Source organism: Akebia trifoliata, chromosome 7, assembly GCF_017979445.1.
Source record: "Akebia trifoliata isolate Shusen 1 chromosome 7, ASM1797944v1, whole genome shotgun sequence".
In the NCBI taxonomy this organism is placed as follows: domain Eukaryota; kingdom Viridiplantae; phylum Streptophyta; class Magnoliopsida; order Ranunculales; family Lardizabalaceae; genus Akebia; species Akebia trifoliata.
The window spans coordinates 1,626,297-1,653,549 of record NC_141381.1 but is presented as its reverse complement, the minus strand read 5'-3'; the positions used below and the strand labels follow the sequence as shown (position 1 = coordinate 1,653,549).

Genomic DNA, 27,253 nt, shown 5'->3' with positions numbered 1-27,253 from the left:
GGACTTCATCCATATTGTAAACAAATGTTAAATTTGTTTCAACGTGTACACATTGTTGGGGTGTTGTATAATAGTTACTTGCAGTGTGATAAAAAATTTAAGAAATGCGGGTGTAATAAGTAAAAGTTGAAGTGCCAATAGCCACTCTTCAGATTCCACGGGGGCGTCAGGAAGAAAGAGAGGTAGATGCTAGATATAGAAAAGTAAGGGTAGAATGTGGGGTGTCCATGGATAGCCGAAATCCGAATTCGAAAAATCGGATATCGGATAGTTTTAAATATCCGATAATCTTTCGGATACGGATTCGGATATCGATGAATTCGATTTAATAATATCCGATCCGAAATCAATAATAAATAAATATTATTTTATTTTAATTTTAAAATTAAAGAAATTTTGTTTTTCTTTAGTTTTTGAAGTTCTAACTTAGAACTTAGAGAAGCTCTGTCGAAGTCGAAAACTCTCGCTCCGTCGTTCTTCTTCAACGATCTCAGGCAGCGGCTCAACTCTTCCTCTTCGTCGCGGCACCGCCTCACGACCTCAACCCCTCGCTGTGAAGATCTCAACCCCTTTACAAAAAGGATTAGTCTGTTATAAATAAGATTTGGTGTGCAAACAAAGGGAGGTGGAAGTAAAAAAGGAGATCGAAAGAGAGGGAACGGGAGCTTAGGAGAGAGGGTGATCTAAGCATGATCAGGGTTTAATCAGAAAGGTAAGTAATCTTACATGACGAGTGGGTTTGGTTTTTGATTCAGGTTTTTAGTAACGCTTTTATTTAAACTTACATCAGGGTTTAATCAGAGAGGTAAGTAAGCCCATTGTTTTCCTAATTTTAGATTTTTAGTAAAATTATTTTTATATATATTTTGTGGTTTAATTGAATCTGGGTTCTTTTAACAGCATAGTAATCTTGAAGGAAATAAGGGTTTTGAAAGGTTTGAATGGTGATTTTGGTTTATTTTTTGAGTGTATCTAAACTTTGCTCTGCAAGTGTTTGTGAAAATACTTCAAAGAGATAAAAATAAATGAAAAGATCATAAATTTTCTTTCTAATGAAGTTTGAATCGGTGTTTTTAAATGTGGTAGAAATGCTAAGCCTAAATGTGATTGTTAAGTGGTTTAAGTTGCTAGTAAAAGTAGTCTCACTTCATATATATTCATGACCAACTGCATAATCCTTAAGAGATTAAAAATCTCCCAGAATTTATGACGGACTTTTGAAAATCTTATATGTGGTTCTTCCAGCACTCTCTCTTGAGTTTACTTTCTGTTGATAATTTTCGGATAGTAAATAATTTTCGAATAAGTTTCGAATAATTTTCGAATAGTAAAAAAGTTTCGGATAGTTTTCGAATCGGATAATATTGGATATCCGATAAGTTATTCGGATACGAATTCGAATTTTAGTTAGTGATATCCGATCGGATTCGGATATCACTAAAAAATTTTGGATTCGGATATACCACTATCCGATCGGATACGTATCCGTTGACAGCCCTAGTAGAATGGACATTTAAAAGTGTATGACGACGTGGATCCTATTAAAAGGTTTGTCGGGTAACGAAATTGAAAAAGTGAGGTTTGGTGAGTAACAAACTTCATAAAGCAAGGCTTCCTGGAGTTGTCGGAACTCCAAGGGAGTTTTTGTAATAAAAAGAAAACAGTGACGTCTGTCCAGTAAATCTCTATATTTTTTAAACCTAAATGAACTTCGTCGTCTTCGCAAGCCAAGAGAGTGAGAGAGGTGGTGTCCAACATCTCTTTCATCTGAAGGTTAGATATACATTCTATTAGGGTTTTTGTGGAAGCTGTTGTCTTGTTATTACAGATAGGTAAACAATAGCTTCCTCAGCATTATTTTTCCAGTTTAACAAACGGTCTCTTACTGTAAAGGTTTCTCAAACCCAAAAAAACTAAAGTGAGAAGCCTGTCATTGCTGCTCTCCAATGAACGTCACCATAGATCCGGCCATCTTCTTCCATTGATTGAAGTCAATCATTGAGGTAAGTTCATTTTTTAACCAAAAACTTGGGGAGAAATTCTCAAGTGGGTCTTATAGCTTGATTTTTGTGTTGCATCAAATGTGTTTGATGAATCGTTTAAGAGAATATTGGATGCAAGGAATCTCTATTTGATTGCACACAACATGAAGTCTAAAACATTTTTGTTTATCGTTTTTAAATGTTGACCACCTTTAGAGATAAAACAAACTTTGATGTTGGAATTTTTTAATTTTCAGGTTAGTGTCTTTTACAATATCTAATTTTAGAACAAAATATTATGTTCTACAGTCCAAAGATAAACCTTAAAAAGTTGTTAATTACTTAATTGTAATTATACTTATGAGTTATGATTGACATTAACTTGTTTGTCTTTCCAACTATTATAAATTATGTTCTTTCAGGTTGATCTCTAATCTATTGTGGTTATAGGATTTGTAACTTGTGGAGGCATCACGTTTACTTGTGTTGGACAATCGATTTGGACCTAATTACTCCTCATAATGAATGTAGATAGTGAATAAATAATTATATAATGCTAAGCTAATCTATTGAGTTATGTAAAAGCTTTATTTTATTCGATTTTAAAATATTTAAAAATCTTTTGCATCAAAGTTTATAAACTACACACTTTGCTGAGAAAATCCCCAATCTTAGTTATAAATCATGTTAGGCATAATTTTACCATTTTTGGTGGGTAAACTGGGAATGAATCCATGGCTGCATGTTTGCAATACAACATTGAAGCTTAACATATGAAAAATGAAAATGTTGGTGTGTAAGACATTGTTTAGTATCATGGTTTTACTTTTCCAATGATATGGTTATAAACATCACTGATAATTTTGTCATTAAAAGGTTGATATGGACTCCCCATTTTTTGCAAGCACATTTCCTTATTTGATGTGGCGTATATAATTGAATTGATTGGCATGGTACTAGTAAAACGTTGGTGTGCGAATACCAGCTCTAACAAACTCTTTCGGATTTTGAGATGCCCCGTGTTTTCAATTGGACGACCTTGTTCTTCTCTGAAAACAAAAAAAAAAAAAATGGCATAAATGCCCTCGTCTTCAACCTCAAGAGAAAATAAATCGTTGCTTTCTCCCTCAATTTTTCTATCATCTCAGATTGCCCTTTTCTATTTCTCTCTCCACTTATGCCTCTTTGGGTCATAATCATTAATCTACTCTTCTTCCGTGCTTTCTCTAAAATCCTAGAATGTGAACCCTAATTTTAGTTCAAAAAATCAGTTGTTAATCCATGAGATATTACAAAGCTAGGGTTTCATTTATTTGACAATTTGGTTTTGAAGGTATGGAGGTTTTGGTGAAGAAATACCAACAAAAATTTAGAAAAGTTAGAGATGAAATGGATCGATGGGACCAACTTCAATCTCGTTTTCTTACTCAGTTTCGAAATGCATCTTCGATCATTGAGAGGTTGCCGGTATTATTCTACCTTTGAATGATTTATTTATTTTATATATTTACTTCAATTCTTGTTATTCTTCTCTGTAATTTTTTTCCCATGATCAGATGCTCCAAGATCCTAAAAATTATGGTCCGTTAAATTGCATTAATGGTATCAAAGAGGCCATCCTTGGGAAGCAGATGATGTCTTTGGAAACAATCCTTCGTTCTATGAAAGAGACAATGTGAGTCATCCTCTTCTTTCTTAAGAAAATAAGTTAAAACTAGGTATCTCATCTCGCCTCCCATTGATACCGAGTTGATTCATTCGAGTCATCTCGTCTCAGACAAGTCAAACCATTTAAATTTATATTTAAATAATATAATAATTATTTTGTTGTATTATATGGTGGATAGTAGATGCTCATTCACAAAATCTATATTTTGCATATGTTACAAACATTTAAGTCAATAAAAAATTAATCAGTTAATATAAAATATAAAGCCCTAGTTGACTCGGCCAAGTTTTCATAAACTTAGTCAAGTCAAATTTGATGTCGGACAAGTCAATGTGATGGAAGATTCACATTGACCATCTTACCCAAGTTATCTAGATCTCAGAACCATGGAGCTTTATTCCTATAAGTAGGGTTGTCAATGTATGGGTTCAAGCAGGCTTGGTTGAGCCCTAACAAATCCCTAAAGAGGCATAGCTTGAACCAGCCCTACACCTCTATCGGGCCTACTAAGTCCAAACCCAGCCCTAACGAGCCCGAGTTAGGCCTCAGGTTGATTTCAGGTTTTATAAAAAAATAAATAAATATTCATTTACTTTTCGATATCATTTGGAGATGTTTGATATTACGGTCCATCAAAATAGGGTCCATCTCCATCATGATTGAAAGGTGGATAGAGATGTTAGTAAACTTGTTATTTTATAATGTGTTTTGGTTATTTTTTGTTGTAAAATCGTATATTTAATTATACATATACACATATAAGAGATACAAGTGGGCCGGGCTGGACTGGGCATTGTTGGGCCTTTCCTGGCCCATATTTAATGGGTTGGAATGAGCCAGTTTAGTTGGCCGATGGCCCAATTGACACCCATACCTACAAGTTGGACTTTTGAAACTAGACTTCATTTAATGTTGTGGAGATAGGGTACATGTCGAGGAAAATCCTATGAGTTTGCAAGTTCTCTTGTGAGAGATCCCCCTGGTGTTCACGAGAGAAATGGGTCACCACCAGTGTTGTTCTATGTGCGCATGGATTATTGAATCAACATTTTGGTAGGCAAAAGAAGTCACATCTTGCAAAGTGTCCCAAAGTTAGGGATGACCCTCTTGCAAGGCGTATGATGGAAGTATGATGCTTGTATTGGGTTTAAAAAATTCATTTCGGTCTGGACCCTTGAGGTTGGCATCATTGTTTGGTCATGGTAGTATGGATTAGTTTATTAATTTCAACTTTTGGTGTATGAAAAATTCAGGAAAGAGTTTTGTGGCATCGTTGCGACTCTTGAGAAGATTCTTCTAGATGGTAGACAACTCTTGAAAGGGGGACCCATGCCACTGACAGAGAATCAAATGCAGCTGCGAATTGGGATTCGACCAAGTATTGCATATTGTGTGGAGGGTATTAGACTTCTTCACGAGATGCATTCCTATGAGTAAGAACATTTTTGAAGGATAGTTCAAAATCTTCTCCTTGTGCAATGGTTTGAATTTTTTAGTGTATGCTTTGAACCACTTGACAAATATAAGATTGTTTTTTGTGTGTGAGAAGGGAGGGGGTGGCCTTTGAAGGTAAATTTGATGCTAGAACAAGGAAAAATACCAACTTAACCAAGAGTTGAAATTTAAAGCTTTTTAGGACTATAAGGATGATGTGCCAACCCATGACATCTTGATCTTTCCCACCTTACTTTCCTTTTCTGCTTATATTTTTGTATGGACTTTTCAAGGGACTGTTTTTATGCTAGAAAGCTGATAAAGAAGGCATTCATTTTCTTGTTTGTGTTAGTTTTTGTACGATGAGATTTAATTTTTAGGGGACTGAATCAAATTTTAATTTTCAGGTACCTTCTCAAAACATCGATAGTTTCATCACTTGTGACAAACAAACCACCCAGGTATGTATAGAGGTTGGCCTTACCCCTCCAACATCTTCCTAGAATATGTGTGGAATGTAATTCTTCAATTATAAATGGGTTGTAAAATTAAAAGTCAGTCTTCTTCATTGTGGAGCTTCAAAAAATCTAACAATTCTTTAAGAAACCATTGATTGATTGAGGGGCTTATTTCTGCCAGATAAAACTGTACAGGAAGTGAAAAGAGAGGATCATATACCTTCTTGGTCAATCTGGACTGATCATCACACTTATCCTTTGATACACTTCCTGAATATTGGTTGCACTTCTTGATACGTTTAATTCTGGAATTATATATCTAGAAATCTGATTCCTCCGTATCAGGCGTTTATGGAGGACAAATTAGCAAGGTGACATTGCTTTTTCAGTGTAAGAAGGGGTAGAGAAAATGCCTTGGGCCAATGTCCGAGTACCAGGCTGATTGTAGTCACATCTTTTCTTTCAAAATCCTTTTTCATTTTTTTCTTACAAAATCCTTTTTCTTTTTTTTCCTTGGGAATCTACCTGCATCAAAGTACACTGGTGTTTCTTCTCATTGTACATGTGCTCAAGATGTTTGGCCTCATGTTCTCTCTCTGTGGAATCTCCACTTGTTTTTGTAGCTTTGTTGTTGCAGTATTTGATGGGTGCCTCGGCTTGGTTTTCCCTTTTCTGCTTCCAAGAGGACTTTATAGATCATAACCCCTTTTCTCATTGGTTGGGGTTTATGAAAGAAAGAAATGATCGATTATTCGAGGGTTGCGAACACCTTATCCAAGATAACTATAATATCTATTCTTGACCCGTTCTTCTGGTTTGAAATTTTCAAGGAGTTCTCTTTGAAGATTTCTGATTTAGATGGGATAGTGTTTGTAACATCAGATATCCTTAGTTAGGATTTAGGTCTTGTTGCAGCCTTATGGGGTAGGGGTACACCTTGGTCCGGTTCAAACCGAGAACCGAACCAAACCGATAGCTTTGGGGTGGTTTGGAACAAGTTGCGGTTTGGTTCCGGGTTATGAAAATGGAGAACCGATCAATTTGGTTTGGTTCTTGGATCAAGCTTTTATAAAACCGAACCAAACCGAGAATCGAACCGTAGTTTATAAATAAATATATATGTATATAATACTTATTTTAGGAGTTATGACATAAATTAGCGATCTTTTATGAATAAACTCACGACTTTTTATGGATAGATTTGTGATTTATTGTATGAAATTTTATGTTTTCTTTTCCATTAAAAAATATTGCTAACAATTTATAGAATATTGGCAATCTGTAGAACTGAATTCGGTTTGGGTTGGTTTGGTTCCAGTGGAATTTGGTTCGGTTCTGATTCTTATTTAGTAGAACCGACTTGTGTCGGTTCGGTTCTAATTTGACCTCAAACTGAACCAAGTTGCAACCACCCCTACTATTATGGAGGTGTGCCTTGTTTTCTTAATTATGCGTACTCTCTCTCAACTAGTTCCCTATGTCATGGGCTGGGCTTGGGCCACATCTTCAATCTACACAATCTGAAGCCTGAAGTTTCCATATTCATGGTTGGGTGTGCTCCAATTGTCCTCCCGACTCCAATATGCTTTCGAAAAGTTGTCTAAGGCCCTTTTTTTTTCATAGGTATCCTGGAAACCATTGGACTTTGAGGTTCATGTTAAAATATTTAAAGTGTAATAGAATGGTCTGAGGAATATAAAATGTATAAAACATTTTTTTTAGGTTGGTGTCAATATATTTTATCCCTGGGGCTAATGCTGTCAATGGATTGGGTTCGGATCAATTGGTACCAAATTTGACCTAGATCTGATCCCGCCCGATCAGACATCATTTTTAAGTCTGAATCCAATCCGATATAATATTCATGGTTCCTGATCTGATCCAAAAAGCAATATTTTTAGATTGGTCCTAATCCAACCCAATTCGATAAAAAAAAATTAGTTATCAGATCGGATTCTTGTCAAATCAAGATCCTTATCGAAACCTAAATCCTTGATCTGTACCAGTAGTCATTGAAATGGAGTGGATTTCGGGTTTGATCCGATCCATTGATAGCACTACCGGTTAGTTTCTTGAGGTTCATAACATTTAAGGCTTCTAAAATCTATAGGATTGTTTATATTGCAGTGCCATTGATTTGGTTGCAATCCAACAACTCTTGGTTGATCAGCCTAATATACCCAGGGAGAAAGGTATGAGAATTTCAAGTTCAATTTCAATTCATGTTGGCTTTTAGTTTATAAATTTCTTGGTTAGTCTAAACAAAGTTGTGAGCAGTGACAGTGGTACTTTCTAACACGACGCTCAGCACTATTGCTATATTAGTAATTAGTCTCTACTTCTCGTATCTGATTGTATAACCTTCTTTGCGCAGTGCAATTAATTTTTGACATTATATTCCCGGAAGAAATCAGTTGACGCTCAAATGCAATCAAATCTCAGTTCTTTGGTCTTTTAAAACAAAGCTTTGAAAGGGGCTGCCGAAATTGCTGCTGGATTGCCTACACCATGGGTAACTTTTCCTTCTGAAAAAAATGGAAAATTGTTGAAAAGAGAGATGTTATTGGCACCACAACTTTTACTTATTACACCCCAATTTTCTTTAAGTATTTGTCACACCCCAATTAAAGATTAAAACACACTCTTCAAACATTACAAGGGTTTGGCTCCAACATTACAAAACACTCGGTCAAACAATTTAGTAGTTGTTTACAATTATGATTTGGCTCATATAAAATCCTAAAACCAAAAAATAGACCCCTCCCCCAACTTTTACTTTTATTCTCATCCATTCACTGATTTTCTTTATTTTTAATTGGGGTGTCAATAGCAGCTCTCAAAAATAAATCTTACTTAATTTACGAGGAAACAAAAATATAATGATGAAAATGACAAGTACGATATTGTCTTGGAGACAATGTTACTACTTGATTTTCACAAATGGTTAAGAGTTATTTTTTTTATTATTATAATCAATTGCAAAAATTACTTTTAAATCATATACCAATGCTTTAAAACACACAAAAAATTAGAATTTTTATGGTTCAAAATCCATCATTAGCAGATAATACTGTTTTGCTTTGCAGGGATTTTGCACCGAAGCATGAAAAAGAGATTCGTGATGCTGTTAATGAGATGGGTTTTTTTTCATCAGCACCAAAGGTCTAGAATGGCACAATGGATGCTGCAATGTTCTTTCTTTTGTTTAGGTGCATTTTCAATTTTACAAGACATAAAATCAAAATGAGGTCAAAGCAAATATGAAGCCTGTAAACCAAAATGAGCTGTGGGATACATAACATCTACAATATAGAATAATTGAGTTGGCCCAGTTGGTTCTAACTTCTTAGCATTGAATTAAGATTAATGCTGGAGTGACCACAGTGGGGGACACACGGGGGGACAGCGTGACGTGGCGCGTGTATACCCGTGTGTTTTCTTCGAGATATGAGTAAAATGCATCTACGGACATGTGCGTGCCACCAGTTCAAGGTGTCCACTGTGTGGCTCCCGCTGAGGTAACTCCAGCATGACTCTTGAATTAATCATGTAGGATGTTCATGAATATTAGATGGAAAATGCTGAACTGACTTCCTTGGACACTGTTGATGTGGCAGTGGGCAGAGAACTGTTGATTTTCTTCCTTGTATCCCGAGGAAAAAAATCTATGCTTCTCTGTATACTGTCACGTTAGCACAGTGTCATGGGAAGTCAGTTAAAAAACAGGGTTACCCAATTTGTTAGTAAAGTTCTGAACTGGTTTGAAGCGAACTAGTTTGTGGTACGATAGGTTGTGGATTCATTCCATGTAGAAAATTATACCAACTCAATTATACATCAATTTTTTTTTTTTTTAAATATCTTCTCACACAATTTGATAGTATTTGAGATATCCCCCAAAATTTTAAATTGATAACGTACACCTTGGACGTTGGGTATTTATTAATAGATTAAAGAAAAATGACAAAAACCCTCATCTTCAATATATTTCAAGGTCTCTTACTATATTTCATTCCTTCACATGCAAAAGAAAGCAACTAATGCATGGTTGGCATAGAGTGCTAATGCATGATTTCAATCCAAGCATTTTCTTGTGGAGTAAGTATTCTTGTGAAGTGGTTATAAAGTTCTTATCTCAAGATTTTCTCACCAATACAGTAGATGAACTTAAATTTTTTTAAAGAAAAAGTGAGATATTGGATTATACCATAAACTATAATGAAATTGGGAACACATGGTTAAATTTTTTTCTTAAATATATCGTGTTGTGCAATGAAGTTAATGCACTGGCAACTATATTTTGGGTAAAAGATAGTCAATGGGAATATAAAAAAAATTATTGTCAATGATACCCTTGGGAAAAGAATGTGCCCTGTCTGTTTGTTTTGTTTAATGGGTTATAATGCATTCATATATTGATGTTGTTAACCACATACCTTGGGAGGACATGTAGTTGTCCTCATCAAGGAATCAAGGAAGGCAGCTCTATACCTGTTATATTTTAGCTTCATGGAGACATTTGTATGCAATAATGTTATATAAACTTGAGAATTATATGAAATAATAACGATGGATTGATATTTAGAAAGAAAATCAAATTTATGTGATGAACAAGGTCATCCTCTTTAAGTTTTTAAAGTCAATATCTTCATCTACATCTATGCTTTGGATAACAATGAATCCAGGTGAAACTCTTTTCTCAAAAACAGATGAAAACAATCTCTTAAATATGGTTATCCCACCTGACAACATGTCACAAGCCTTAATACTGGAAGTGAAATGGGAGGAATAAATGTAGAAATAATTGTTGAATCGGAATTCAGTTACCATGCCAATGATGAGTGTATATGTATAAATTATTAGAGCAAAGTGCAAATAGGAAATATGATCTTGAATATTTTGAGTTTCCCTTCAAAGGTCCCATTCACCAAAAGCCAAGATAGATCATTAGCTCACTTTTAGTGTTAACGAAACCATGGAATCTTTTTGTATTTTTATTAACTTAGGAGTCATTTAACCTTGTTTCCAAGGATTTCATCACCTTAAAATAATTTGCAATTGTACCTTTAAAAAAAATATGCCTTCAACTCAACCAAATAACACAAACCAAAACAAGATGAATAGGGCACATTTAGAAAAACTTGGTTTGTGTTCTTTGGTTGAGTTGAAAGCATATAAAAAATATGCCTTCTATTCTTGCTAACGTGATCTAATGGTCAAGATGAATAAGGCACTCGTTGGTTGTCGAATTTGACCCTTTGTTATATATATATGTGGGGGCGGTTCAGCAGCCCTAAAGTTTGCCAAGTTTTGTGTCAAACATTTTTCAAAATATGGGTTAGAAGCTTTGGAATGAGCTGATTTTTTGTGAGGATGATCTCTATGATGAGATCATCCTCACCACATATCAGCCTATTCCAAAACTTCTAACCCCATCAAAAGTGATTTACAAAAATTAGATGGTCCACGATTCTTCAACTTGTAAACTAGGGTTAGAAGTTTCAAAATGAGTTGATTTTTGGTGAAGATGATCTCTTCATCGTAGAGATCATCCTTACAAAAAATCAGCCTATTTCAAAACTTCTAATTCCATCAAAAGTGATTTACAAAAAATGTTTGGCACAAAACTTGGCAAACTTTAGGGTTGCCGAACTGCTCCCTATATATATATGGGGGCAGATCAAGGGACATATGTAAAAACAATGGTTGTTCAAAATATGAGTTAGAGGTTTTGGATTGAGCTGAATTTTTGTGAGGATGTTCTCTTTGATGAGAAGATCATCCTCACTAAAAATCAGCTCAATCTGAAACTTTTAAGTCCATCAAAAGTGATTTACAAATTATTGGAAAAAAAATAATGGTCTACATTCTAAATCACTTTTGACGGGGTTAGAAGTTTCAGATTGGACTGATTGTTTTACGATGATCTTCTCGTCATAGAGATCATCATAAAAAAATCAGCTCAATCCAAAACCTCTAACCCATATTTTGAATCTGTGTTATAATTACATTGTTTTTAGATATGTCCCTTGATCCTAACCCTATATATATATATATATATATATATATATATATGGGAAATGTTCAGCAACAAACATTTTGGCAAAACATTTTTCAAAACCTCTCAAAAATCAGCCCATTCCAAAACTTCTAACCCCATCAAAAATGGTTTATAAAAAATGGACGGTCCACAATTTTTCAACTTGTAAACTGGGGCTAGAAATTTTGGAATGGGCTGATTTTTGGTGAGGATGATCTCCTCACCGTGGAGATCATCCTCACCAAAAATCAGCCTATTCCAAAACCTCTAACCCATGTTTTGAAAAATGTTTGTCAAAATGTTTGTTGCTGAACGGGACCCATATATATATATATATATAATAATACACAATTTTGTGGGAAATAAAGATGTCTCACTTAGCAAGAATAGAGTGTAGTCTGCACCAACCCATTTTATTATTTTTTTATCTTCACCCCATTCAATTTAATTATCTTTTCTCTTTCGTTTTAATAATATTCCTCTAATTTTATTATATTTCCTCTTACCCCATTTTAATAATACTCTTAATATTTTACTATATTTTTTCTTTTACCTTTTTAATTATAAAGGGGATGGGCAAAGTTTTCTTTATATAAGAGAGTACATTGATTCGCTTCCCCAATGTTTATCCCTAATAAGTAGGTGTTGAAATTTAATCTCCCATGCATCTGAGAGAATTTCAATTTTTTTTTCTTTCTATCCTTCATTTCCAAGAACACCTCTTTAACTTTATTGCATTTTCTATTTTATCACGTTTTTAATAATACCCCCTCTAATTTTATTCTCTTTTTTCTTAAATAATTTTTTTTCAATAATACCCTTATAATTTTATTATTTTTCTTTTTTTACCCCTTAACCTTAAGGGCAAACCTTAGTCTAATGAGATAAGAGTGCTACGTAAATTCAAATTTATCCTAATTAATATTTAAATTACAAAATATATTTGTATGATCTTAAATTACAAACATGATGTAAAAATTAGACTATCTATTTAAAAATTTAAAAATAATTATTCATATTAATTATAGTTTTTTTTTAAATCTTAGATAAATCCTAACATTTGTAACGCATAGGGGTGCAACTCGGTCCGTTTTGATTCGATTCGACGAGTTAGATGACGGAGGAGTCGTACGCCAAAATAGGATATATTCGTAATTACGCCAAAATAGGATATATTCGTAATTCTAAAAATTGAGCACGGTACAAGTGGAATACACCTTCTATAAGTACATTTTTTAACCTAAAAGAACTTCTTCGTCTTCGCAAGCCAGCCAAGAGACTGAGAGAGGCGGCGTCCAACACCTATTTCGTCCGAAGGTTTGATATATATTCTATTAGGGCTTTTTGGTTTGCAGTATTATTTTCCTGAATATATTTTGATGGTTTAGATCTGAATCATATTTGAAAGGGGATTGTTTCCGATTTATTTATTTTAGTGATTTATACTGTTGAAGAGGTGATTGTTTTATCTTGGATAGAATCGGTGTTTTTTATTATTAATTTGAGAATGTATATCTAATTTTTCATTTTTGTGGAAGATTTTTATGTTAGTTTGATTGTGAATATATCTTAAGAATTTCGTTACATTTGTATTTTTTTTTTTTTTTTTTTGGAAATATAAGATTTGAATCACAATTCGATTCGACTCTAGAAACATCGTTAGAATTTTAAAAATAGTAAAAATCTTTGTAGAATCAGGGTTTAGAATAATGTTAGCTCACTGGAAATAATGGAAAATTTTTAATCCCCATTTTATGATTTTTTCTCCTTTGGAAAATAAGATACTGAACCTTCAAATTCAGCAAAAAATTCCTAGGTTTAGGTTTTAGGGGTTTTAACAAACTAAAACGCTCTGCGGCCAACTCTGGCGATTATGGATTGGTACCAAATGATGGGAACCCAACAAATGCACCAAAAATACCTAGTTTGGTGGTGCGGTTGATAAGATTCATATCTCTTTGGGATTTTAACAAAGTAATGTTGTGCCATTATTGGGCTATTTTACTTTCTTAAAAAAAGCCATTACATATTATTTAGGTTCTCTGATAGAAAGAAGTTTTAGGAGTTAAATAGTGATCATTAGATGTTATACACTCTGGTCTGGTACCCTTCTTTTTTGGTCCCTAGGTAGCTTTTTCCTGAGGTCTTAACTTCCGAGGTTTGAATCTTAGTTGTATTGCTAGGTTTAATACTAAAAGATACGAACCCAACCAATACACCGAACATACCTAGGCGTTAATGGTGCGGAAAGTTGAACCCTATATCTTTTTGGGACTGTAACAAAATGACAATATGCTATTATAGGACCATTTTTATTTGATGAAGTATATCCATTATGGTTATTTTGGTGCTTTAATTCTTTTTTCCTTTCTTTTTACAGCTTAAACAGAGACCTTTATCAGGAAAATAATGGGCTTGCTGTTCAATTCTCAGATTTTAAATATAAAATCCAATTTTCATTTTGAAACACATTTTAAAAAAAAAAATTTATTTTTATTTTTTATTATAGCTTTGGGGTTCTTCTTTATGTAATGCAACTCCATTACCATTAATAGTGGAAATATGTGTAATTCCCTCTGGCCATTACAATACTCTATTCTCTAATGTTATTTAAGCCTTGGGTAGGACCTATTTGAATGATATACGGAACTTTGATTTTACTAATTTTGATTTGTTATTTGTCGGCGTTCAGTTGAAGTATGGTGAAGCACAATAATGTTGTTCCTAACGGCCACTTTAAGAAGCATTGGCAGAATTATGTGAAGACATGGTTCAATCAACCTGCACGGAAGACAAGGCGACGTGCTGGTATGGAATTTTCATTTCTATTTCCTTCTTTTGATTGAATTAATTATGTTCTCTGCATTGTGGTCAAAAGAGTTATGTATCAACTAGGCAATAAGCCAAAAAGTAATTTGGCTCGTAATTATAGATTATTAAAAAAGATTGTCGACTATGTAACATCATTGTTACTATCTTTTTGTTTAATCCTTTAAATAGATGTCCACATAAGAAAATTTCATTGTATTTTCTTTCCAATGCTTTAATGCTTAGCCCTTCAGTGCGTAGGTGGCTACTTCGTGTTAGTGGCCTTCTATGGGTTTACTGTTACCTAGGCACTAAGGGTCTTGGCTAGGTAAAGCTCTCTTAGGATAAGCTTTAAAAATTCTGATTCTATGTTACACTATTTGTTACTCATATTGGGTTTTTAATTGAAAACCATATGTTTAAAATTGCAGCTCGACAGAAGAAAGCTGTTAAAATTTTTCCAAGGCCAACAGCAGGACCGCTTCGTCCCGTAGTTCATTGTCAAACTTTGAAATACAACATGAAAGTCAGGGCTGGCAGGGGATTCTCCCTTGAAGAGCTCAAGGTTTGAATTTAAGACTCAAGGCTAAAAAACATTGCTTGTCTTCCTACCTTTCAATTTTATACTTTGAGTTATAGCAGATTGAATTTTTTGAATTCAGTTCTTCCTTGTTTGTTTTTGTATGTTTTTTCTTCTACAATTGCACATTTTTTTGGAGGAAAACCAACTCACGCTCTTTTGCATTGTCTTCCTACCTTTCAATTGCACATTTTTTCCGAGGAAAATCTGCATAAAAAGGATTTTCCGGTATGAACTGGAAAGTATTATCTGATCTAATCCACTGCGAAAGTAATTTTCTGGACAGGGTGGAAATATTGTAATGTTATTATCTCACTATTACCCCCACCCCCAAAGTTTATACCAACTCTCTTTTTGGCATTTTCCTAGACAAATGCAAACACTCGTAAACATTTTTCAAGGAAATCCACTTTCTCGGAACCATTTTCTTTGGAAATTGTTTTTCATGACAAGGTTTTCTCCACAAGGAAGAAAATACAAAGGCTATTATTCCCTTTCTTCTGTTTTTTAATGAGTTAAACAATTGAACTCCATATATGATGTGGTCATTAATTTTTGAAAGAGCTAATTTCCTTACTTCTGTTATGATTGTTAAATTATTAGCTGGCACTTTGTAGTTAATATTTTAAAATTAAACAAATTTATTTTCGAGATTTGGGTTCAATGATTGGTCTGAAAGATATTCATTTTGTTTGTATGTCCTTACGTTACAGGCAGCTGGGATTCCAAAGAAACTAGCTCCTACTATAGGCATTTCAGTGGATCACAGGCGTAGGAACAGATCACTTGAGGGCCTCCAAACCAATGTACAAAGGCTGAAGACATACAAAGCCAAGCTTGTCGTCTTCCCACGACGATCAGGCAAATTCAAGGTAAAAGGTTTTTGAACCTATTTGAAAATTTTCCTCTTTTCTTCCCCTATTCTAAAACCACTATTGGCAAACAATCAGAGAAAATAGATAGGGAAATGGTTTTCCTGAGAAACTGCAATTCACTGGAAAAAAATTTCCCTCTTTTTTTTCTACTTGCAAAGCTGGACTTGAATCCATGCCCGCAATGTTGTTTTGCAATGTGTCAGACCAACTGAGTTATAGGTCTATTAGCCCTTTCCCCTATTTTCTTGTCTTGGTGAGAATACATTCTTTGAGCTGCTCTACATGAAAATGATTCTCTCATCAAAGCGGAAACAATCTAATGTTACTGTCTTAACAATTACTTCCAATTCAAAAACCAAAAACCACCTTTTTTTTATAAAAAGTTTCCTAGATGCAATCAGACACTTGGCAATTAGTTTCCAAGGAAATCCATTTTCAGCTTTATTTCCCTGAAATTCCATAGTTCATAAGGTCTTTAAGGGTATCTTTTTTGAGGACTTTCTTGTAAGGTGGGATAGTCTATAATCTTTGTGAGAATTTAGCTTTTAGTTGGGGTGGTTGTCTGTTTTCCCCTTGTAAGCTCGGTCATCTCAACCACCATTTTTCTTTCTTAATAAAATTATCTCTACTGATAAATAAAAAAAAATTATTTCCCTGAAATAGGAAATTCATCTTTTTTTTTTATTTTTGTTTTTTTAAATACAGAACGGCGATTCTAGTGCTGAGGAGCTGGCATCAGCTACTCAAGTCCAAGGTGAATACATGCCCATCACCCATGAGAAGCCAGTGGTTGAACTTGTTAAGATCACCGATGAGATGAAGTCTTTCAAAGCCTACCAAAAGCTTCGTGTGGAGCGCACGAACAAGCGTCACCTAGGAGTAAGGATGAAGAGAGCAGCTGAGGCAGAAAAGGAAGAGAAGAAATAGAGTAATAGAAGGTAAGAAAAATTTCTAGGGGAAATAGGGAGAGTTGACTTTCATGGACCCTATGAGGAATTCTTGATTTTGCATCTCTTTTTTTGCTTTGATTTGCTATTTCAGTTGACTTTGGTTTCAAGTGATTTTTATCAGTTTATATGGGTAGTAAATAGGCTTGCTTGTGTTTTTTTGAAAACTGATGATATTGTGAGGTTAACATCCATTCTTGTGTTTTGTTTTATTCTTTGGTCCATTTGTTAGAACTTAGAATATGTGCTTGTGATTAACCCTGTTTGTAAACCAAGTCATGTTTGTAAAAGGAGGTAAGGCTGCAACTAGGACAGGTTGGGTTGGATTTCAAGCCTACCCATTCCCGGCCCCCATCATTCCAACCTGTGCCCGGGCTTCCACTACACGTAGTAGTAGGATTGGTTTGATTAAAAAGAGATGGAGATGAATGTTTCTATCCTTAACTGGGTTTTTGGAGAAATTAGAGACACCTAGAAAGAGCTTTCTGCAACACGGACGGGTTGGGTCAGATTAGGAACCTACCCATTTCCTGCCCATGTCACCGAAAACTCGACTAGTGGCAAATCTTGATCAAAGTTGGACATATTGGTTTTGATTAAAGAGAAGTTTCACCTTTTTCACTAGGTTTGGAGTAGCTGACTGCATTTAGAATCTAGGACTACAACTCGGATGGGTTGGGTAAGTTGTTAGACTACCTTTGTTTTCCTGAACTGAACCCAATTCCTCTTTATGTGGAAATCTGTATCAAAGCTTGTCCATTAGATTAAAATGATACGAAGTCGTTAGGTCGGGAAAACTTGGGGAACAATTATTAGAATTAGTAAGAGCTTGAAAAGATTGAGAAGGCTAGGGTTTCTTCTTAATCAAAAATTTTAAAATAGAAGCCTTTTTATTTTTTTATTTATTGAGGAGGCACAAAGTAGTATATACATGGTAATAAGAGTGTTTTAGACATGTGGTAATAAGAGTGTTTTAGACATGTAGTGGAGGGTAGATAGTACTACTATACATGGTGCATGGAGATGTATGGATGGTCTGGATTTTTCCACGTCAGCGTCCACGCCATAAGATAACCCAGCATATTAATTCTGTGTCTCGTTAGAGCCTGCATGGAAAAATGTGTATAGTCTCAGTTAATGATTATGATATAAGGAAAATAAAGAAGCTATTGAATCTAGAATTTAAAAGTAAGGAATTAGTTAAATACTTGTGCTTTCAATGGATCGGTTGGATCCAAAATTCCATCTAATACGATCCGATAATAACTTTGGAAATGGATCGAGGATCTGATCCGACAAAGTTCCAAATTACCTAATTTAACCGTGTTCTGATCAAATAAAATGTGACTCAAAGCATATAAATGGAGGACTTGATCTGATTGTTATTTGGATCAGGCTTGGATCCCAATGTCATTATATTGGGTTGACCAGTATCCAAAACCCAGTTCTAGTTGAACCAATATTTGATCTGGAGTGACTTCATTAGGCAAACCAAACCAGTACGACCACCCGATTTTGAAACAGCCATCTATAAAGTCTTTAAACTATTGTTTTAAACTCAAAACAACTTGGCTCGAATCATTTGAGTCTAGTTGGTGACTTCACTTGCGAGTTGATTTAGAAGAGTGAAAGTAAATTAATTAAAATTATAAATATTTTTAAAATAAATAATAATATCTATTTCTGTTATCCATGAAAATATTTAATATAGCTGCATGACTCTTCAAAATTTCTGGAGTAACTCTATTATTTTATTTTATCTTTTTAAATCTTAGTTGATAGAGTTTGATGAGTTGGGTTGGCAAATTGAGTCCGAGATGGGTCTACTCGATTACATTTAACAATCTCTAAGTTTTATTTTTCTCGTCAAAAACTTCAAAAATGAGTTGTCCTGCATAATCTTGGTAGATGTGAGATTAAAATTGTTTCACAGGAAAATTATCTCCATGATTTTTACTAATATATCTATTATTAAGAAATATTTTTAATCCCTCAACAATATTAAATATACCTTTTTTATAATAAATTCGAGTTTTTTTTCATCTAAATTAGGACTATAACTTGGACAGCTTGAGAGGTAGACCCAAGTTCAACTCCAGGGGCAGAGCCTTCAACCCAAAGCTTTGATTGATTTTCTAAAGGTGGATGGTGCTTGGGTTAGGTTGTTTTGTTTCGGTAAACAAGAAATGATTAAAGATAATTATATCAAATAATGGTTTGAGTTGGGTTATTGGGAATTGGTGTTGATGTCACCAAAATCTGCGTTCATTTACTACTTATAAAAAAAAAAAAATTTATAAAAAAAATATTTTTCAAAAAAGTATTTTTTTTTTTAGAATTTATTAAAAGGAATTAAAATCCACTTTTAAGGGTGATTTTTTTTTTAAAATTAAAAAATTAAAATTTCGGCCACTGAATTTTTCTTTTTTAATTTTAAATTACTGATCTGATTGCACAGGATTATAGATGATAAAATGTTAAAAAATTTGAAAAAAAAAATTACTTTTCACTATTTGAATTTTAGTTTTAAATTTTGAAGTTCGCTGGCCATCGTTTTTCGATAAGAATGATAAAGCTCAAAAAAAATTGTTTTTCCAATGTTTTCTTCTGCATGTGAGTTTTTCCATAAAATATGAAAGGCTGTTGTGTTGGATTTCTAATTTAATAATCCATGTGGGCCCAACATTCATTAGTAAGATTTTAAATCTTACTAAGTTAGTCACGCTAGACTAATTCATAAAGTAACCTCAAATTTTCGGCGTTTTTTATGACACTTTATATTAGGCTAGCGTGACTATCTTAGTCAGATTTAAAATCTTACTAAGGGATATTGGGCCGATATGGATTATCAAATTAGAAATCCAACGCCCCAGCCTTGCACATTTCATGGAAAAACTCATATGCAGAAGAAAACATTGAAAAAAAAAAATTGTTTTGAGCTTGATCATACTTATTGAAAGTCGATGGCTACCGAACTTCAAAATTTAAAACTAAAATTCAATGGTGAAAAATATTTTTTTTTTTCAAAGTTTTTAACATTTTGTCATCTATAATCCTGTGCAATCAGATCATGTTTTTGGATGCCCAAAATTGATGTATTAGAATCCATTCCAACATATGTTCGATAACAAATTCAAAACTCTATGGGCATTTTTGCAATGCAAATACAACATGTGTCTATAAAAAATATAAAAGTTCAATCCTTAAAGGGTCAAAATTTTAATTTTTTAGTTAGGAAAGAAAATCAGCCCTTAAAATATCGTTTTTGATTTATTTTGATAAATTCTAAAAAATTATTACTTTTTAAAAAATATTTTTTTAATAGATTTTTTAAAATATAATTTTCTCTTTATTTATTTTTTATGATACGTATCCGAACATACCTGACTGGTGGGACCAGAAGAGTTCGAGCCCCGCACATCACACGCATCAAAGGATGCACCCTCATGGGTGGCCCTGAGGAATTATTGTTGATATTGGGTATCAAACTCACAACGTACGGACTTTCACCTTTTGAAATTGCCATTGAGCCAATCCCTCAGGATTATTGTTGTGCCCATCTAATCTTTCGATGAAAATAAACAAATAAATTCGAGAGAAAGAATAATTGTATATAGCTCGAAATTGTCGAACAATTTGGGTTTTCCAAAAGTTCACTTATGGTATAGAGGAATGGGATTTCTAAATGTCAACCAAAATATTACATCGAAAACATTGGATCTAGGAGTTTATGTTTTAAAATAATATTTTGTCCAGAACCACCCTTTGAAAGATGGTTCGAGTTATTTTTTACCCCAAATTGAGGGGATAAGGCTTTGACGACAATAATGTGAAAAAATTCAGTAATAAGTTTTAATTCAAGCAATCTATGGTTATAATTTGATAATTGGACCAATTGCAACATGGTTTTGAAACTCATTTCAGACTGAGACGACTCATGTCGGATCAGTTCTGGATCAAGTATATATTGATTCAAGAGGGATCAAATGTGATAAAGTATATAAATTCTATTATATATTTTATTTTTTATATATAAATAAATTTCTTTAGATTTTGTATATAGAATCAGAATTGATCCGATCTAGAGCTTGGTTGAATTATTATTGGATTAGATATGGATCTTACTTTTGAGATTCTATTAAAATCGGATCCAATTAGAGTCTGATCTGATCCTTACTGGATGGGTTCCAGTCTGATTCTTATAAGATTGGTACCAAACCGAACACCATTCCATTCCAGACTCAGTCCATTGGTAGCTCTAGTTAATGGATCAAGAAGGCCCAATGGTCTTTTAGGACCATATTGTAAAGGCTAGTGGGTCCGGCCCATTAATACTCATCCAAAACATATAAACATGAAGAAAAAAAAATTTTAAAACAATATTTTTTTTTTTCTATAAAAGGGTAAAACTAGAAATCTAGTGCAGGGAAGTTTGATTTTACATTTAATTGCTAATAATCTGTCCAAAGTAATAAAATATTATGTGAAGATGATCTAAGAGACCCTTCAAGTAGAGAAACAAAGACAAGAAAATCTTCTCTCTTTGAGTTTGAGAAGAAATCACAGTAGTGAGAGTAGTCATACCCAGTGTAGATTGCTGATTCGTACTGCCACTCCTGAAATATTTCCTTTTAAATATTTTCTGACCTGGAGCCAATATGTTTAGAGGATCAAATTCCATTTTTCGCGCCAAAAACCTCTTCCATTTCCCACCAAAATGTTCCTCCCATTGTTCTTCTTGTGTGTAATGTGGTAAGTATAGTTTCCCGCCAATTCCTTTGATTGGGTCAGTCGCTGTTGCCGTGATCTGACGGTTTTGCCGGAGAAAATGTTGGAGACATTCGGATGAACAGCTTGTTGGGTTTGCCGATCGGAGCATCCCCACTAGGTATATTACGTTTTCGTCGGATCCGTCAGATCCCGGCAGTACGGTCGATGAGTTTGGATTCCACCTGTCGAGATCGAGTGAGAGATTAATTAAAATTACCAAACAGACCTTATTTATGAGAGCAGCTATTAAAAGAGCTACTATTGCCACACTAACTTTTGCTAATGCCACACCAACTTGTTTACAATTCTTTGATAATTTACATAGGAATTGGTGTGGCAATAACATCCACCATACTTAAACATCAAAGATATTTGAGGTTTTTAATTTATTTATTTTTACCATTTTGTGGCTTTATAACAGTAGAGAACATGAACTCAATTGGGCCATCTAATCCACTTATTCAATAAATAAGGGTTAGGGTCTTGAGCTAACAAAGGAAGGGTCGGCTTCAAAAAATTTCAACCCGATTAAATCTAGGTCTGACTAAAATCTTTATATGTGTATTTTGCATGATCTCGTAATTAAAAATAAAATTTAAATAATAAATTTACTCTCATATCAACTCATTTTTCCAATTAAGATAAAGATTGGATCCCTATTTTAGTATAAATCAAATATTACATGGATTTGAATTATTTTGAAAAGAGTCATGATTTTTTGACTCCACCCTCTGTTATACTCTCTTAAGGTAGCATGTAGTAGAATTGTAGATCTCGAGGAAGAAAATCTATGATTCTATCACATACAACGTTGGGAGAGTATGTCAAAGGAGGGAGTTGGAAAATTATTATTTTTTGAAAAATATATGAATTAATTATTTATACAAAATTCAAAAATCAAGATTAGGTTGATTAGAGCATGTTAACATCTTATTTGGCGTTTGTGGACGTAAATCCAAAACCCTAACTTGAACCCGGCCATTAACAACCCTAATTTGTAGGTTTGTTGTTTTATTAAAATTGAAAATTACCAAAACTAAATACCTAGGAAGTCCAAAACATTTGACCCATCAAATAAAATATGAGAATTCAAAAGACAAAATTACCCTTGTTGCAAATAAGGGAACATTGAGTGAATATTGTATTTGATAGGTTAAATTTGTATTTTCACAAAGAGAGGACCTCACACGTCACATTCTAACATAAACGACAAAACGGTCAGGAAAACAGGGAAAGAGAATCCTACGTATGTTGCGATCCTGGGAACAGCCAAAAGCCTGAGTTTTTTTTTTTTTTTTTTTTTGAGAGGTGGGGGTGAAATAATAATGATCAGAGATTTCATCTATCAGAAATCGACCTCGAGATACTAAATTTATACGCTATATGGCAGAAGTTTACTGCCAGGTAACTCGTTCATATTAACAGACTCCAGACACCTCGACATTTATGCATTCTAAGGTACATATTACGACCCAAAATGACTGATTTCGACCGGGCAATTTTGGCTCATGTGCTTGAAAGTGGCCTCAAATAAAAACAATAATAAAAACTGGCCTGGAAATATCAATAAATTGGACATCATGTATAAAATAACTATTGCCACCCCTAACTTTTTAAATTATTTATCACACCCTAATTAATTATTAAAACACATCATTCATGCAAAACATGACAAAAGTTTAGTTGAAGTTATTACTCAACATTCAAACTACTTCAAAAATTGTTTTTATAATTAGGATTAGACTTGTATAAAATCCTAAATCTAACGTATAGAAATCTAAATAAAACAAAAAAAGAGAGTTATTAATGGCACTCCAACTTTTACTTATTCTCTCAATTATTGATTTATTCTTTTATTTTAATTGGAGTGTAAAAAGTAAAAGTTGGAGTGCCAATAACAGCTCTTTTAAGAGATTTAATGGTCCTGGACAAAAAAAAAAAAAAACCTGAAAATATCACTGCATGTATAGAGGAGAGAGAGAGAGAGAGTTGTGTCTTACTTGTCTCTTAGAATGGGATATATGAGAATAGGGCCTTGAAATGTTCTTGGAGAGATGGTATCAAACATCAAATCCCTGAATTTAGCAATCCCAGACTCTGGCACAAACATGTTTAGCCATGGATGTGTAACATCCCACAAACCTCTCTCTCTTAAATTCATTTCCTCCATTCTCACCCTATTGAGAAAATCAAAGTAAGAAACCTCCACACTAAACACAAGTGAGGGCATGAAACTCATTTTCTTTGTTATCTCCTCCACAACCTGAAAAATACCAAACAAATCCCATCCATCATTCTTATATTACCACACCAACCTTTTGATTATCACAACCCAATTTTATAAAACTACATGTAACTTACTTGGTTTATATTGATGTTCTTGTCAGAATGATCATTGATTGCAAACTCGACACAGTAGTAGAAATGAGAAGTGTTTGCTGGGAAGAGTTTGGGGATGATCGAGGTGAAATTTGCTGGATAAGCAATGGATGAACTAAGGAGTGAACCCTCATTTAGAATAGTAAACCCTTCAACATAATCAACCAAATCTCCCATTTCAAGAACTAATAGCTCTTGATCCTTTGTGAATTTTTCAAAATCATCATAAAAGGCTCTAACCCATTTCACCTATATCACACATTTTATTAAAAAAAAAAAAAATTATTAAATTAGATTTGGAAAAAAGAAACCCAACATATAAAAAGATAAAAGAATCAATGAAAGAAGAACAGAAATGGAAAAAAAAAATGACTCCATACTTTGTGTGGAGCTTCTTGAAGCAAGATTCTAGCACTTGTTATGATACCAAACTGGCCTAGACCACCTAAAACTGCATGAAATAGATCAGAATTTTTTGAGGGCGAACATGTCACAAGCTCTCCTGTCCCTGCAAAAATAGAAAAAAATTAAAACCCATTAAAAATCTATCTCATTTTTTGATATATATATATATATATATATATATATATAGAGAGAGAGAGAGAGAGAGAGAGAGAGAGAGAGAGAGAGGGTTCACCTGTTACAACATCAAGTTGGAGGACATTATTGATTTGAGGGCCATATTTAAAAGTCTGACCACTAATTCCACCATTAGAGAGAGTCCCACCAATAGTAAGATAGAGATAATCAGTCCATGATCTTGGTGCAAGCCCTTGTTTTAATGTTTCTTTCAAGAGGTCTACCCAAAGAGTACCACCACTTACATCAACATAAGGATGAGGAGTACCCTCCTCCCCATTTTCTCTTTTGTGTATTTTGATTGAATGAGGGAGTGTATCCATCTCAATAACAATGCCATTGAGGGCTTGTGCTTGACCATTAATGGAGTGACCAGCACCTCTTGCTGCCACTGTAATTTTGCTTGATGAAGAAGTAGAGAGGATGTTGAGAAGTAGAGAGATTTCTTTTGGAGATTTAGGCCTTAGTACTGCTGAGGGTGTGTTGAAATAAATCCTTCCAAAGTCTAGAGATGCTGATTTGGTGGTTTGGAGGAGATTTAAAGGACCAAAATCCATTGGACTTTGAATGAATTTACAAGGAGATGAGATTGCTAAAAGAAAAACAAGAAAATTGATTCTTGTGCAGAACATAGCAAACCCCATGATGAAAAGAGAGATTAAAAACTTCAATAAAAGATCAAACCAAGATGGGATTTTTTTTTTTTAATGAGATTGTATTGTTTGTAAAAGGGATGGAAGAAAAATTAGATCTTTTAACTCTTTTTAATGTAATAAAGTTGCAAAAACAAACAAATCACTAAAGAAGAAGAAGAAAAACAAGAAGAAGCTTTCACCAAGAAAGTTCTTAGATGAGTTATTGGATAATCCCAAACCAAGAATCAAGACAAACCCAAGATGGGTTCTTGAGAGAGAAAGAGAGAGAGAGAGAGAACAAATAAAGGAGCTTAAGAAGAGATACAGGAGAAATAAAGAAGCCAAATCCAAAATACAGTACTTGAAATCTAAGGGGATGAAAACAAAGTATTGCAGATGCAAATGTAAGAAACTAGAGAGATAAGAGAACAAGTTGGAGAGAGAGAGAGAGAGAGAGAGAGAGAGAGAGAGAGAGAGAGAGAGAGTATAAACTCAGAGCTGGTGTCAACAAATTAATGAGTTAAAAGTGGAAAAAAAGGGAGAAATTAATAGTCCAAAAAGAGAAGCTGTCACATAGAAAAAGCACCCATGTGAGCCCCTTCTGGCCTCTGCTTCACTATCTCTGTTAGATATGCTCTGTTTGTACCAAACAACAAACCCAATACTCTCTCTACCACACACTATTTCTCTCTCTAGATCTCATTCTCTGGTGTTTCTCTTGTACTGTGTGGTATTTATAAGAGGATTTCACCAAGATAGAATAAGTTCTCCTCACCTTCTCCTCTATCACCATTTACTCAAAGCAATTGTTCAAATGTCGACAAGGACTCTTATTCTAATTCTAACAAAGTACTACCAATATCCCATTTTTATTTATTTGCTTATTTTCTTTAAGATAATGAATAATTTAAAAAAAAAAAGAGCTATTATATTAGCACACCAGTTTTTTACTTATAAGGGTAAACAACCATTCAATTTCAAAAGGATTGGTGTGTAGTAAGCAAAATTTAGTGTTCCAATAGAATCTTTCTTAAAATATACGATAGTTCTGGACCACATGAAGATCACGTTGGACAATGATGTGTTGAATTATCTTATAAAAATGATAAAAAAGTTAAAAATTATTTTTAAATTTTCATGTGTTGTCTATAGATATGTTTATTAACTTTTACATTAGATTCGAGATAAAAGTTGGCTATCATGATGGACCACCTAAGTACATTGCAATTAGTAGGGGACCAAGAGGTAAGGACCTATCCATATTTTTCGTCGAACCTCATAATAGAAATTGCATAGTCCCATGTTTTAAGCTCGACACTAGAATCCAAATAAGAATTGCTAATGTTGTATGATGCAAGAAACACATATCTATGAAAATTTATAACTAAGGGTGAAATAGGATTTGTAACATATTTAATCTATCGATTTTGAGTTTGAATTCTTATTTGGATTGTCTTTATATGTAATCCCCAACACTCCATTCGAGAAAAGTGCAAAGTTATCCCACCCAAATTTGAAGTTGGCCAGGGAATTGAAGAGTTGTCGATGCAATTTTTTTATTTATTTTTGGCTTCAACATTAACAAAATATACAAATTTGTCTTTGCAATATTAATTAATTGGATAATCCAGATTTTTCAACTTGAAATCAACTTTTCATGAGGATAGGAGTATTAGAATCAGAGTTTCATTGCGATGCTGGTCTACATTGTATGAATAAATCGTTGTGGTATGATTGTCCAACATAATATACATGAGTCCCAATATCGAGTGTAAGACATTAATGAAGGAAAATTTGAAAATCCAATTTATCTCGAAAAGAAATATTTAAATCTTAACTTATTTTTTAGGAAAATTACTTAAAGTAAAGGGATTTATTTCTAAATAGTCCCTAAGTTTTTCATGGTAGCTTGATAGGACATTTAGTAAACTTTTTATTTCTTAATGGTCCTTCATTATTGGCAAACTCACCTCTTTTTTTTTTACTTACTATTGAGTTCATCACTTTTTATTTATTGTTGAGTTTACTGGTAAAACACACCCATTTTCAAATTTCGAGTTTTTTCGGATAAAATACAAGGAAAGATCAACTAAAAAC

General features: G+C 33.7%; 3 protein-coding genes across 5 annotated transcripts; 2 read left to right on the top strand and 1 right to left on the bottom strand.

The window, feature by feature from the left end:
* The first annotated feature begins 412 nt into the window (after positions 1-412).
* On the top strand, positions 413-8,003 carry LOC147397910 (Pentatricopeptide repeat (PPR) superfamily protein). Of its 3 annotated transcripts, none has more exons than XM_086446984.1 (8): positions 413-712; positions 1,894-2,003; positions 3,316-3,449; positions 3,539-3,657; positions 4,905-5,084; positions 5,493-5,546; positions 7,671-7,735; positions 7,918-8,003. In XM_086446984.1, exons 3-8 carry the CDS (start codon positions 3,318-3,320, stop codon positions 7,959-7,961), a joined length of 594 nt encoding a protein of 197 aa, XP_086303110.1. In that variant the 5' UTR covers positions 413-712; positions 1,894-2,003; positions 3,316-3,317; the 3' UTR covers positions 7,962-8,003. The 3 variants fall into 3 exon arrangements, with proteins under 3 accessions (XP_086303110.1, XP_086303109.1, XP_086303111.1); XM_086446983.1 differs by having other exon boundaries at positions 1,496-2,003; XM_086446985.1 differs by lacking the exon at positions 1,894-2,003.
* Positions 8,004-12,747: 4,744 nt separating this feature from the next.
* LOC147397909 (large ribosomal subunit protein eL13z) lies at positions 12,748-17,005 on the top strand. The gene is made up of 5 exons (XM_086446982.1): positions 12,748-12,900; positions 14,276-14,391; positions 14,823-14,956; positions 15,685-15,843; positions 16,552-17,005. The coding sequence occupies exons 2-5, from the start codon at positions 14,283-14,285 to the stop codon at positions 16,771-16,773; spliced, it is 624 nt and encodes a 207-aa protein (XP_086303108.1). The 5' UTR covers positions 12,748-12,900; positions 14,276-14,282; the 3' UTR covers positions 16,774-17,005.
* Positions 17,006-21,200: 4,195 nt separating this feature from the next.
* Positions 21,201-25,849, bottom strand: LOC147397908 (cytokinin dehydrogenase 3-like). The gene is made up of 5 exons (XM_086446981.1): positions 24,580-25,849; positions 24,323-24,450; positions 23,925-24,191; positions 23,564-23,826; positions 21,201-21,745 (listed from the first exon to the last, which is right to left on the bottom strand). Exons 1-5 carry the CDS (start codon positions 25,163-25,165, stop codon positions 21,238-21,240), a joined length of 1,752 nt encoding a protein of 583 aa, XP_086303107.1. The 5' UTR covers positions 25,166-25,849; the 3' UTR covers positions 21,201-21,237.
* Between the last annotated feature and the right edge of the window lie 1,404 nt (positions 25,850-27,253).